The following is a 12,610-nucleotide window of genomic DNA, read 5'->3' as shown; positions in this document are numbered from 1 at the left end:
TGTGTTTGGTTTTTAGAAGACAGATAGTGATTGATGTTATCAGTTAAAGTTGTTGCCAGTTTAGCTATCTAACATGCACATTAGAGGTTTCAGGATAGCATCTGTGATAGCATTTGACTGCCCATTATGACATCATGTATTAATCAAAACCAGGTTTCAGTTTCCTAGTTTTTGCTGTGTTATTACTGTTTATATCATTATATTTTGAAACACAATTCGCTGTAAATAAGAGCAGAAAGTACAAAAATATAATACAGTCATCAACTGAAAATGATTCAAAATCACTTGGAGTGGCCCTTTAACTGTATTAAAGGCAAATTAAACAAACAAATCAAGAAATTCAGATGCAAAATTTGTAACCTTTGCTTCTTTCCTTTCCAGGTGAGATACTTACGCTCCTACTTGCTGGTAGTCGACAGAGAGTATACTAATTACTAATGAGTTGATGTCAATGCCTTCCACCCTGTCTCCTATGTTGTGAGGTATGGTGACCTGCAGGGAAAACGCAGCAGGGCAGACACATCAGACAAAAAGTTACAAAACTTCTGAGGCACACAGGGAAACTCTAGAAAACATTTGCAGTGCCCATCATCCCACAGCACACAGCTGCATGTGCATCCATTACTAACAAACAACTAGCTGTTATGTCCCACAACAAAGCAGTGACCCCTTTATCCTTCTGCTCATTTCGAACCAATAAGTCCGTCACAGTGGAGCGTATGGCACCAACAGCCATAAGATGCCTACGTGATTGCCACAGAAGTGAATATGGTAATCATGTTTGTCAAATGTGGCGTAGTGACTAAACTAACAAAAAATATTTTGCGGGCTTGCCTTACTGATACACCACTATTAAGAGAAACAATTTAAGGTATAAAATATCGTTCAAATATGAGAACATCGTACAGACACAGTTTACAAGCTGCAGCTAATCAGCCAGCTTATATTAGAACTCAGAACCCTTATCACTTTAAGTGCGGAGTGTGTACAGTGAATGTTAAAGGCAGTTTACATTTACATGATTTTTTTCTCTTAAGGTTCCCCACTTTGCTGGGGACTGATAATTGCGGGGACTTAAGTAGGAACAGAAAAGTTGCAATTTAATGGCTGGGCTTCCAAGAGAGAGGAAGGACATTGCAATTATGGAAAGTATATGCAGAAAGGAAAAGCATACTAACACTGCCTCAAATCACAGAGTGACCAATTAGGAAATTTCAGCTCCATGCGTACCTCCAGCTTAGTGCTACGAGGAGGAAGAAGATATAACGATGAAAGGTAAACTGCATGCATTCAAGCAATAGCCTCATGCAACAGTACAAAGAAGGCTCTGCTGGGTATTGTATTTACCACACATGCACAGTAAAAACAATTTGATAAACAAATTATCAAAGCATGCTAGCCCTGCCATAGCCAATATACTCATTTGCAAAGTAGAGCAAGGAACACTTAGTTTATGGCAAAATCATAGTTTCTGACACCCCTGAATGGAATGATAATCTATTACGCCTGCATTATACTGTACTTAATTTTTTCAAGTGCTTCTAAGATCGATTAACAATTCCACAGATAACTGAAATTCACAAGTGTTGTTGCAAGCCACAGGCTGGTCACAAAGCTATGCACTAGAGCTGCTACTGGAGCATTCATGGATGTTTTTATCCCTGACAGTAAATTAACATAAAAAACATTTGTACAAACAATGGTCTCAAATGCTTAGCAGATACTTTCACAGGCAAGTTTTGGTTAGTTCCTCAAAGCTTTAACGCCATTAGTAGGATGCTGTTAGTCGCTCTTTTCCCTCGCTGCCTCACGTAGTGGTATATCATAACAGCATTTATCAACCTGTTCCTACCTGCTCATGTTGCACAGAACTTCAATGAAACCGCGAAAGCGGGCATTTCATGTCGATACGCATGAAATGAAAAAGAAAAAAACCTTCCTAGTCAAAGTTGAAATCACACTGGCATTCATAGCAAAGCTAGACGATGAAAGCAGATGAGAAACCAAGGTGACACTCACGAGTGGCATCGGTCCATGGACTTCGTTGCACTCAGCGATGAGAATAAAATCGTTGTCTTCGTCAACAAAAGGGTTCTCCTCCTGGGAGAACAGCATGCCACTCCAGTCATGCTGAATGGCCTCCTTACTGACGGGATCGTCGTCGAAGTCGAGGAAGACGTCGGCGTGCTGCTGCGCCTCTTCGTCTCGATTCACATAGGCGCGGGCCTCCGAGTAATGCCCCAGCATGCCCAAACCTGAGGTGCAACGAGGCGATGAGGACGCGTCGCGCCGCACGTCAGCTGGACACTTCGCAACCTTCGCTGCACCATCTACCGCCGCGCGATCCGCAAGGCGCTACCAAGCGTCAAACATGTCGGGGGAGATCTGACCGCGTCCGTACTGTTTACGTCTAGCAGACTACAGTGTAACAAAGATTCTTTAAATCCATCCTCATTTAAAGCTTAATTGCATACACATAAATGACGCAGCCACAGCCAGACACTCAATGAAGGCAAGCACACACATTTTCGCTGATAAACGTTGTGCTCGCCGTTGTGGCTCTTTCAAGCACGAGACGACGACGAAGAGAGAAACCCACCTACGATCAGCCGATAACGACACATAACCAACTAATCCATAACCGCGACTTGAGCCTCCATGCAAAACAAACACCGTGAATAATAGGAGAGAAAATTCTCACAGTTTGCGCCAACTCTTCCAATGTCAGATCTGACGACTGTCGCTTAGGAAACGGCTCCCAGGTCGCATTGGAATCTATACTAAACTGCGCTTCAATCGTTGGAGTCAATGTGCGCTGTCATTACGTCTTTCATAAAAAAAAAAAGGTGTTAAAACTGGTTTATTTAGTTACTAAACAAAAGCGCGTGAAGTTGGGCGTCACTTCGAACGCTTGCAAAACAAAAACCACACAGAAAGCACGTGATTTTCGGTGTTGCCAGACTGCAAACTGAAACCGGCTAAGTAAAAGCGCCCACAAGCTCCACCATGGCTCTACGGAACTCCCGTTGTACGCACAATTGTTCTACCTGCTGCGTTCCATTAGCATCATAATAGATAATCCATCTCAAGGATATGGCCACGGATCGCTAGAACTTGATATGTGGCTGCAAATGAAGCTTCAGAGCTTGAACAGTAAATATGTAAAGTGAGATATTTCACGCGCTCCCCAACCAAACGCAAGGACGAAGATGGCGAGGTATTTGTGGCCTCTGACTTGTGCGCTGTTTAAATATCGAGCATCGCCTCAAGCTATTTGAAACGTCAGCGACCAGTCACTATTGCACAGGCCACTCTACATTAAGTTTTCTCAAATAGAAGCATGAGTATCACACCAGCTTCAGTGGTAAGTAGTTCCCCTCACTGTCTCGATCCTAGCATCCTAGTCTACGCATTTGTCATTACTTTCATCATTGCTAGCGCTAGATGCAGGTTCTGTGCAACCGCCGATCATGCGTCGCAAGCAGTGTTCATATATGACTTCATAAAACATGCATAAATGACGCCTGAATCATTTATATTGCCGATGATCTTTTAAGGCTTCAATGACTTTCCTGAAGTTGAATCTTCTGCCGAGATAACATGGTCAGGTATCTGTGGAAATAGAGCAATAAGGAGGAGGACGGGAAAACTGATTGATTAAAAAAAAACTGATTAATTTATAGGAAGGGAAAGGCGCGGTAACTGTCGCACTTGTTCTCTGTGGACACTTCAACCGCGCCGTAAGGGAAGGAAGGTGGGAGTGAAAGTAGAAAGAGGAGCCGTAGTGGAGGGCTACGGAGTAATTTTGACCACCTGGGGATTTTTAACGTGCGCTGACGTCGCATAGCACAAGGACGCCTCTTCGTTTCGCCTCCATCGAAACGCAGCCGCCGAGGTCGGGTTCGAACTCGAGTACTCCGGCACAGTAGTCGGGTGTCTTACCACTGCACCAACCCGGCGGGGAAAAAAAGGCTAACATTTATTTACAATGAAATAATTTGGGAAAGGGAGGTGCGTATGGTTGTGGAGCTAAGTGGCTGGCCCTATTCCGCCGCCTCTGCCCGAGCTCTCTGGACCAGGACAAGCTGGGCCCCCAGGTCCGAGCTGGACAGGGCCGCCTCCCAGCCCTCCCTAGTTGGCTGTTTTATTTTTATTTTTGTATTTTGCTGGCAGGCCCACACCATCTGGTATAGGTCAGCATACTGCCCGCAGAATTTGCACCTACCCGTGATTGTCGGGTCCACGTGTTTTAATATGGCGGGATTTAGAAAACACCTGGTTTGGAGCCGTCCAAAGTGGCACTCCTCAGATCTGTCGAGACTTTTGGCGGGTCCCGGGAGTGCCCTCCCTCAGAGGCGTAAACAATTTGTAATGTCCGCATAAGTTATGAGCGGGATTGGTATGGTTGCCTCAGTGGAACCGGAGGATTGAGCGGAACCCCGGGGGAGGAACGCTAGGAAAGTGATAAAGGTTGTCGTTAGGACTTAATTGCTACTCTTCTTAAATAGCTTTGCTACATCTGAGAAAATTTCGCGGAAATTAAAATCGCACTGCTCAAAATAGTAGAAGCACACATGTTTTCAGCTCTTCTGTCCCACGACTAGATTGGCATTGGGACAGGCTGCGTATATGAGCTGAGGATATCCGTCACCTATCAGTAAAGAGTAACTTGTGGTGACCCTCACACCGGTAGCTGCTGTTATGTATTAGTTCGCGTAAGCTCAGTTTCTATAAACAGTTTGTGCGGCTAGTATGTTGTTTTCGAGAGTGAGCTCTATTCGTACTGCAGCTCCCAACGTAATGTGGTGCCGTACATTTGATCATAGTGGAGGGCTCCGGAAATTGCAACCTTTTCGCATTACAACCGCAGGGTCATTCCGCGTTTGACCTTGAGCCAAAAGACGCCATGTATCTATGCTTAACAAGCTTACGGACCAGTGACGTCGCAAGGAGGGGGGGGGGGGATGCGGTCCGCACCGGGCGTATCGCTCAGGGGGTGCAGCTGGGCAGTGAGAGGGAAGAAGGGACAGGGGCGAAATGAATTACTGTGTAAAGATGGGGAAATGCGCACATTGGTGCCGCTGAGACACTGACTGGTGTGATCTTATCGTAGAATGAATTGTTCTATTGTAAGGAGTGCTTGAAAACACATGCCTTAATTTATGCCGGAGACTCCGCGCCGTTTTAACGTTGGACCGGGCTTGTGTAAGTACGTGCGTGTACCCTGGAAACCCGATACCCATCGGAAATCCCTGCGTGGGAGCGTGTTATACCTCTGTCACACGGTCACTTTCGATCGTCATCGAACTCGATCTGCATTGCGGTTTTCAAGAAGGAGTTAAGCGTCCCGCGCTACACGGGCGTTTTCAATGAGCATTGAGAAATTTTCCTCGTGTGCGCTTCAGAGCTCACTGATGACGAGAGTGTCGACGATCGCTTTCGAGTGTGCTTGAAATCTCAAGAGCGCTCGAGGAAGCAGCTTGAAGCAGGCTCGAGCTCGATTGCACTTGAAAGTTGCTGTGTGACAACCTCGATCCGCATTGAGTTGAATGCAGAACGAGTTCAATGAGGATCGAAACTGTCTGTGTGACAGGGGTATTAGACGACGTCAGCGACCGCGCCACCGGATCGCCTCTTTTTGTGTATGTATATAGTTCACTCTCCTTTCCTAGCGAGGACCGCTGGCAGTATCTCTCCGGCAGGATTTTGTCTTGTTCATTTATCTCCTGTCTTTCTCGCTCCTCGGCCCAGTCACACATCCACCTCACACTTTCAAAACGCCGAAAGGCACGGAATGCCTGTTACTCAGTGGATTGACAAGTCTGATCGCTACAGACGAGGTAAAAAGGACGTTGAGATCTGGTGCTTAAAAGGCAGGGACGGCGGGGTGTGCCGCGCCGCGCCTGGGTGCGGGTGGCCTTACAGCGACGCCACTGTTACGGCCATACAACTAGGTTTAACCGGGATAAACCTCCGCAATTGTTTTGCTAGGGACGGAGGGGGGGGGGGGGGGGAAGAAGAGCGTAGAGGACATCAAGCTACCGATAGCCGTGGTAGCGCGCACCACAGGAGGAGGCGTGGGCATCGAGCCTTGCTGCGCGAGCGAGATTTCGCCTACGTAGGCAATCCAAGTGCGTCGATAGTCGAGCGAGAAGATATTTTTATTTAGCCGGATAGTGATATAGGGACAGGTTACATTGCCCTACTAGATGGCCAGCAGATTCAGCCTACTGGCGAACTCATAGGCGCGCTCGCGCTTGAGATTCCGGTCTTGTATGTCTTGGTTGGATCTACGCAAAAGGGTCTCCCACGTTTGTTTCCGGACGCTCAAGTTTCGCAAATGTCACGGAAGGCATGAAAAAACTAAATTTTAGTCGCTGCTTCTTCACTTTGTGGTTGTAACTCTTGCGGGAGGCTTGCTATAAGACTTGTAGTTAATCAAAATGAAGAAGGAGCGTTCATATCGTAGTTTTTCATCCCTCACGTGACCTTTACGAAATTTTGACATCATTTATCGCTGGGCTGTTAAAACCGGAACACATGACAGAAGAAATTCGATTATCAATTATTTATCGGTCGCAGGCGAATACCACGTGGTCGTCCATGCATATTGCCTTATGCATCAATAATAAGAAGAAAGCATCACACAAAAGTTGGTGTCTGTACACTTTAAAGGGTGTCCCTAGCTGCTTACATTAGCTAAGAGAAGCACTTGCACGTTGTGCAGACTTGTCTATTTTCATTATACTTCTTCAAAGGCAAGGAAATTGCACAGAGTTGAAAAATAATTTCGAGATACGTTCCCTAACCCGATAGTTATTTATTATAAGTTAACACCCCAACCAATTTTCTCCCGTTTGCACATTCTGTGATGAGAGAGCTGTGCTCAGCCTTATACTCTGGGAATGCAAAGAGAACCCCCAACCTCCAGAATTAGGGGAACCTGTTTCCAGACGACCGAGGAGAAGTTTTTAAAAACGGTTTTTAAATTATAGGATCAACGCAGGGCTTAGAAATTCCACTACAATACTCAAGAAGGCCGCCTCCACGGATTTGTTGTATGAAATGGGACTATAATCTTTTCAAGGCCATTTAGCGCGAAGAAAGAAAAGCTACACGACTGTGCACAAGACTAAGAATTATATAAGTTTTTTTTTCTTTCACTTATAAGACGGGATGATTTTTCAAAATGACGGCAAAAGAGCGACAAGCGACCGATATGTAGTTCAAATATATTGACCTTCAATGCGGTTACAAGGTCGCAAGCGTGTTAGGCGACGTACCTTCATGAGCACAACGCTCTCACGCATGTATCAATGTTGCATACAGATAAATTTCAAGGTTTTTCATCTGATGGTGCTCCTTGATGTGCAAATTAATTCATGATACAATCGAAAAAAAAATTCCAAGTGTTTATGCTCTGCTGCGTGACTCACTGAACTCAACGAAGACTGACGCCTTTTTGCTGTCAGTTTTGCTGTTAATGCCTTGACCTACACCTCGCCATAGTGGCTGAGTAGTTATGGCACTCACTGCTGAACTCAACGACGCAAGGTCAAACGCCGGTGTATCGGCCGCTTTACGATGAAGGCAAAAAGCAAAGCGCCAGTGTGCTGTGCGCTGTCAGTGCACGTCAAATAACCCCAGGTGGTCGCAATTTCCTGAGCCCGCACCCCTTGCAAAGCGACGGTCACGCTTCCGGTGGCGGAGTTGATAAGTATACCCGGGAGCGGAGCCGACCGCGTCGTCTGCTAGCCGTGCGTTTTTATGCAGTCGTCGCGTCATGAATTAGTTTTCCCACCGCATTTGAATCATTTCACAAACAGCATCAGCTGTCAGTGCACTGTAACACAAACTACGGGTCATCTCCAGCGATAGTTTTTCCTTGGCAAAATGTTCAGAAGCTATAAAAACAAAAACAAACAAACAAACAAAAAAAAAAAAACGCGCTGCGCGTTGTACTTACTCGTCCCAGCTCGGCGAGCAATACGACCGAGTGCATATACTGTTTGAGTTCACTTCGCGTTAGCAAGCCGCTCGTCATTCCTGTTTTATAGTATTTCGATATGAAAGCACTTGAAACAATATCGGTGCATCGTTGTGAATTTTATGACGATGGCTACCATTCGCTTTTAGGCACAGGAAACAAAATATGTTGGTTGCTGCGTAAACCTGTAATAGTTAAGTTATTAAGTGTAGTGCCACATATTTTTGTGGCGCTTAACTTTTTTAGTCATTCCCAGGTCCTGAATGCAAAGTAAAAACGGACAGGTGAGCATCAGGTACGAGAGTTAATGAATTTAACACGGTACTCCAAGCACATGGTACCTATATTTAATGGCCTATAAGCGGTGTTTGTTAACAGCCGCGTCTCTAAATATTTCCTCCTTTTACTTAAGCGCATAAGCTTTACGAAGCGTAGAATTTATCGAAGGTCGTAAGAGCTCGCTTTATCGCGCTTCATCTATTTCCGACTGTACACGCTATGAAACGTGTCATCGCCCCGATCCAATCCATTGTCACGGCTAATCTTGTGAGGGATGTTTTAAACACGTTGGTTGCTGCGTAAACCTGTAATAGTTAAGTTATTAAGTGTAGTGCCACATATTTTTGTGGCGCTTAACTTTTTTAGTCATTCCCAGGTCCTGAATGCAAAGTAAAAACGGACAGGTGAGCATCAGGTACAAGAGTTAATGAATTTAACACGGTACTCCAAGCGCATGGTACCTATATTTAATGGCCTATAAGCGGTGTTTGTTAACAGCCGCGTCTCTAAATATTTCCTCCTTTTACTTAAGCGCATAAGCTTTACGAAGCGTAGAATTTATCGAAGGTCGTAAGAGCTCGCTTTATCGCGCTTCATCTATTTCCGACTGTACACGCTATGAAACGTGTCATCGCCCCGATCCAATCCATTGTCACGGCTAATCTTGTGAGGGATGTTTTAAACACGTTGGTTGCTGCGTAAACCTGTAATAGTTAAGTTATTAAGTGTAGTGCCACATATTTTTGTGGCGCTTAACTTTTTTAGTCATTCCCAGGTCCTGAATGCAAAGTAAAAACGGACAGGTGAGCATCAGGTACGAGAGTTAATGAATTTAACACGGTACTCCAAGCGCATGGTACCTATATTTAATGGCCTATAAGCGAACCATTGCCTATTAGGATCAGAAAGAGATTGCGTTGTCGGACCCAGTTCGCATCGCAAATTCAGTAGGTCCACCTTTGTTCAGCTTGAACCAGCGAGCCTTCAAAACCTCGTGTATCTGTCTCGCAGCAAGAAAGTCCTTTGTTACACTTACATCCCTAATCATAGGTGACTCAGTTTTCATTTCCGCGTAATTATCTTCATTTCGTTACGCAATTAAATTGAGAAATTCAGCGTCAATCTGAACATATGAAACGGCTGAATTTTCCGTTGGATTTTTCGTTCACGACCAACCACGACAACGACGCAGGATTTTCTGCTACACGGGACCTTTAGGGACATCGCATTAAAGTCCCGTGAATTCGGCCGATGCAGCAATGTACCAAGAGAGCGGTGCTGGCACGATGTAACGGCGGGTGGCGCATTATTGTGGCGCATATATGTCTCATGTATTGAGTCGAGGTGCGTGATCATGAGCGCATTTGAAAAGAGCTTGCAAAGCAACGACAGGGTAAACGAGCAAATAAATAGAAAACTGTGAATATTATGTTCAAGTAACTGATCAGTCGTTGAAGTATACAAACATCAAAGCGGGGCTCAACATTGTAGCTGGCCAGTTAGTGTTTCTTTATAGAAGGTACTTACCTGGCACGTATACGCATTAGTTTCTCTGAGATGGCTCCAGCGTCATGAACACAGAGGGGTACCTTAATTTTATGCTTCAGGCCACCATAGAAAAAACTTCGCAGGAGATAAAAAAAAAATTCCGCAGCGAACATCGCCAATTCTTGTGGCGAAGCATGAGCAGCGTTAACTGGTACCCCGGAAACACTTTTGAAAAGGACCGCTAAGCGCCACAGTAGATTTAGGAAGCTAACCTATTAAACCAAGCTAAAACCATGTAAAGCCCAAAGCCCACTGAATTCGTGGCATCTTGGGCTACCATGCAAAGCTTAAAATGGGGTTAGTAGGTTTTTCATGCTTGACTTTCAAAATAAGCTGCTCGAGCATGGGCTGCACGACGCAGGGGTGAAAAAATAACTATAAGACGATTGCGATACTCGGTAATGCGAAATTTGAGCGCATCTGCTGAGGTATTTAATCACAGGCGATACCTTTAGGGACATCCAGTGACAAACAGCAGCGGCGCTTCGCTCCGGCATCGGTGGCACGTATCTGCCTGAGTGAAGAATTTCGCAGCAGTCAGCTGCCGCAGCTATGGCAGATTCCTCCGCTCTAGTAGTGCCCTTCTCCTACATTTTCTTGCGCTCTCGTCTACACACGCCGTACCCCCCTCATCCGTTGCACTCTTTGCGCTTTATTCGCTGTCACGGCCTTTTCATGATCCGCTGTGCTCGTTCAATTTGCCGCTAATGAGGCCAATACCGACTTCACCCGCTCAACACATGCTTAAGAGCTGTGTTTTGGAATCTGCACAGACAGAGAGAACTGCAGCTAGCAACAGATTTTTATTCCGCGAGAATTCACTTTTATGCGGTAACAAAAATATATAAAAAATTAAACTGCACTTCAGAAACTAATGGCGCCAGGATGCTTGAATCTACGTTTTTTTTTTTTTGTTGCACAATTGTGAATGGTTCAGGGCTTTTAACTTTCTTAATTAGCTATCAACCCATCTCTTTCTCAAGAAAGTTAAAAGCCCTAGATCCCTCCAGCACGCCTAAGACACCAGACACGAAAATGAATACATTCAGATACCCCACCCCCCGCTATCGATTTGTGATGTGTTTTCATTTCCTTTAATTCTAAAAGCTCAGGTAAAAGTATGTCTCACGCAATAAAACACTGTTGATAGTTTGCGCTCTATATACATGTGTGATTGTTCGTCATTTTTGTTTCTTACCCATTTAGAATAGCACCACACTAGAGAGTTCTATCAGAACGATCGCAATGGAAGCATAGCACGCACTTGGCAGTGGTCATGTTGACGGCGTTGGTCACCTTATCGGATGTCGATGGTCTACGCCGCAGGATCCACAGTGAAACCCTCCCTGCAATAGCTTTAGCTATAGAAGCAAAGCTAATAATGCTTCAGTTATTAGGTATGCGTGTGCACTTTTACTGGAGTGCATCAGAATGCATAGTTTTCTTTGCTCAATGAAACCAACACAAGACATCATCATGCTTGTCGCGAGAGAGGTGGCCGATTTCTCTCTAATGATTGTAGGTACGCGCAGCTGTTTTTATGATGCTCGAGGTTATTAAAGGGGGCGTAGGCGCCTCTTTGCAAACGGTCATATCATTTGAATGTATGCAATTTAAAATCCTCCTACGCAAAGTGCTGTACCACAAGTAGATACACTCATTTCCAATTCTCATTTCCCCTGCAAACTATACTTTGAATGAAGTACATGTTTGCCAATATGATGATTATGAAGTATAAATGAGCAGAGGTTAAGATCCTGTAACTGTGCGCATGCGTTAACAGTCCCTATATTTACACTTAAACCCTTGCGGAGCTCCAGCAGGATTGCTACGGGATCACTTTTGTAATTAAAAAACGACAGCTTTGCGGCTTGTGCCACCGACAGAAAAGCAAAATATGCTATAGGCATTGGTGCGATAAGGGTGATTTTATTGTTTTATAACGTTACCTTAATTTTTTTTCTTAAATACGCATACATCTGAACGTTCGCAACGAAAGAAATGCTTCTGGTGCTTGGAATCCTGGTTTTGCTGGCAGCCTGTGCAAAGTCCAAGAAAGACTCCGATCAACTACCGCTAGGCATTAAGGCAAGTACTATCGTGCTCTGCTAGAGTAGCGAAGATACTGTTTTGCACGTCTACAGAGCTTGGTGAGCTGCGATCAGGGAACACGCGGAACTGTGCATCACAGTGCTGTCTGGTGGACAAGTTTATGCTAACAGTTTCTTTCCGTTAAAAATGTTCTCCTTTTATTTATTGTTGCGTGCGTTGAGTCCACGAGGAACACACATAAATGACATAGCTTCACTTTAAACGTATCCAGAACTATTTATGATAGTGTACTGAATGGCTTCCAGAGGTATTAGTGCTGTTAACAAGACCAGGTCGGCAACTCTCTCAAGACAAAAAGCGGTAATCGAAAACCGTGAACAACGCTCGGAGAGGTCTCTTCGTTACATGTGGCTTCACTGCACGCTCTCTCTTTTAGCGGAGAAGCACCACTCGGGGAGCAACGCGCGCCTTGCAGTGGATTCTAACTCGGTTACTTCTAGGAGGCAGGTATATGCCGCATTATTTGGTTGGCGAGTAAATGCGGTTATTAAAGAATAGAATGGTGGCTACTTTGTATGCGATTTTGATTACTGATATGAATTGAGATGTGCGCTTATACACCACGATGTCTTCAGCCACGACGCGTCTGCTTATCTTCGTACATATATATATTTTTTCATCTTCGTTCCTTTTTAGATTCACCTAACTTATTTCTCGACAAAGTACAAGTCTACACAAGTTATG

At 44.8% G+C, this 12,610-nt stretch overlaps 2 protein-coding genes across 20 annotated transcripts in view; one reads left to right on the top strand and one right to left on the bottom strand.

Annotated features, from left to right (window-relative positions):
* LOC146207723 (uncharacterized) overlaps positions 1–12,610 on the bottom strand; it is a 148,835-nt gene that overhangs the window by 36,084 nt on the left and 100,141 nt on the right. For 18 of the 19 annotated variants that reach the window (XR_014704170.1, XM_084589893.1, XM_084589915.1 and 15 more), the window contains exons 1-3: positions 2,702–2,943; positions 2,020–2,255; positions 395–492 (exon numbers count right to left, since the gene is read on the bottom strand). Coding sequence is in view for 18 of the 19 variants with exons in the window: in XM_084589893.1 (XP_084446019.1) it covers positions 395–492; positions 2,020–2,247 (326 nt within the window). In the remaining variant the exon portion in view is untranslated. Of the gene's footprint in view, positions 1–394; positions 493–2,019; positions 2,256–2,701; positions 2,944–12,610 lie in introns of those variants that run through there. The other variant, XM_084589899.1, reaches the window with a different exon arrangement.
* The window catches only part of LOC146207724 (uncharacterized), a 44,707-nt gene continuing 35,280 nt past the window's right edge, over positions 3,184–12,610 (top strand). The window contains exons 1-2 of the mRNA XM_084587148.1: positions 3,184–3,217; positions 11,814–11,902. Of these exons, the coding sequence (XP_084443274.1) occupies positions 11,816–11,902 (87 nt within the window). The 5' untranslated portion in view covers positions 3,184–3,217; positions 11,814–11,815. The remainder of the gene's footprint in view (positions 3,218–11,813; positions 11,903–12,610) is intronic.

Source organism: Amblyomma maculatum, chromosome 1 (genome assembly GCF_055883805.1).
Source record: "Amblyomma maculatum isolate TAMU_Amacu chromosome 1, ASM5588380v1, whole genome shotgun sequence".
In the NCBI taxonomy this organism is placed as follows: domain Eukaryota; kingdom Metazoa; phylum Arthropoda; class Arachnida; order Ixodida; family Ixodidae; genus Amblyomma; species Amblyomma maculatum.
Note: the sequence above shows the minus strand (reverse complement) of the source record. Positions and strands in the feature narration are given on the sequence as shown.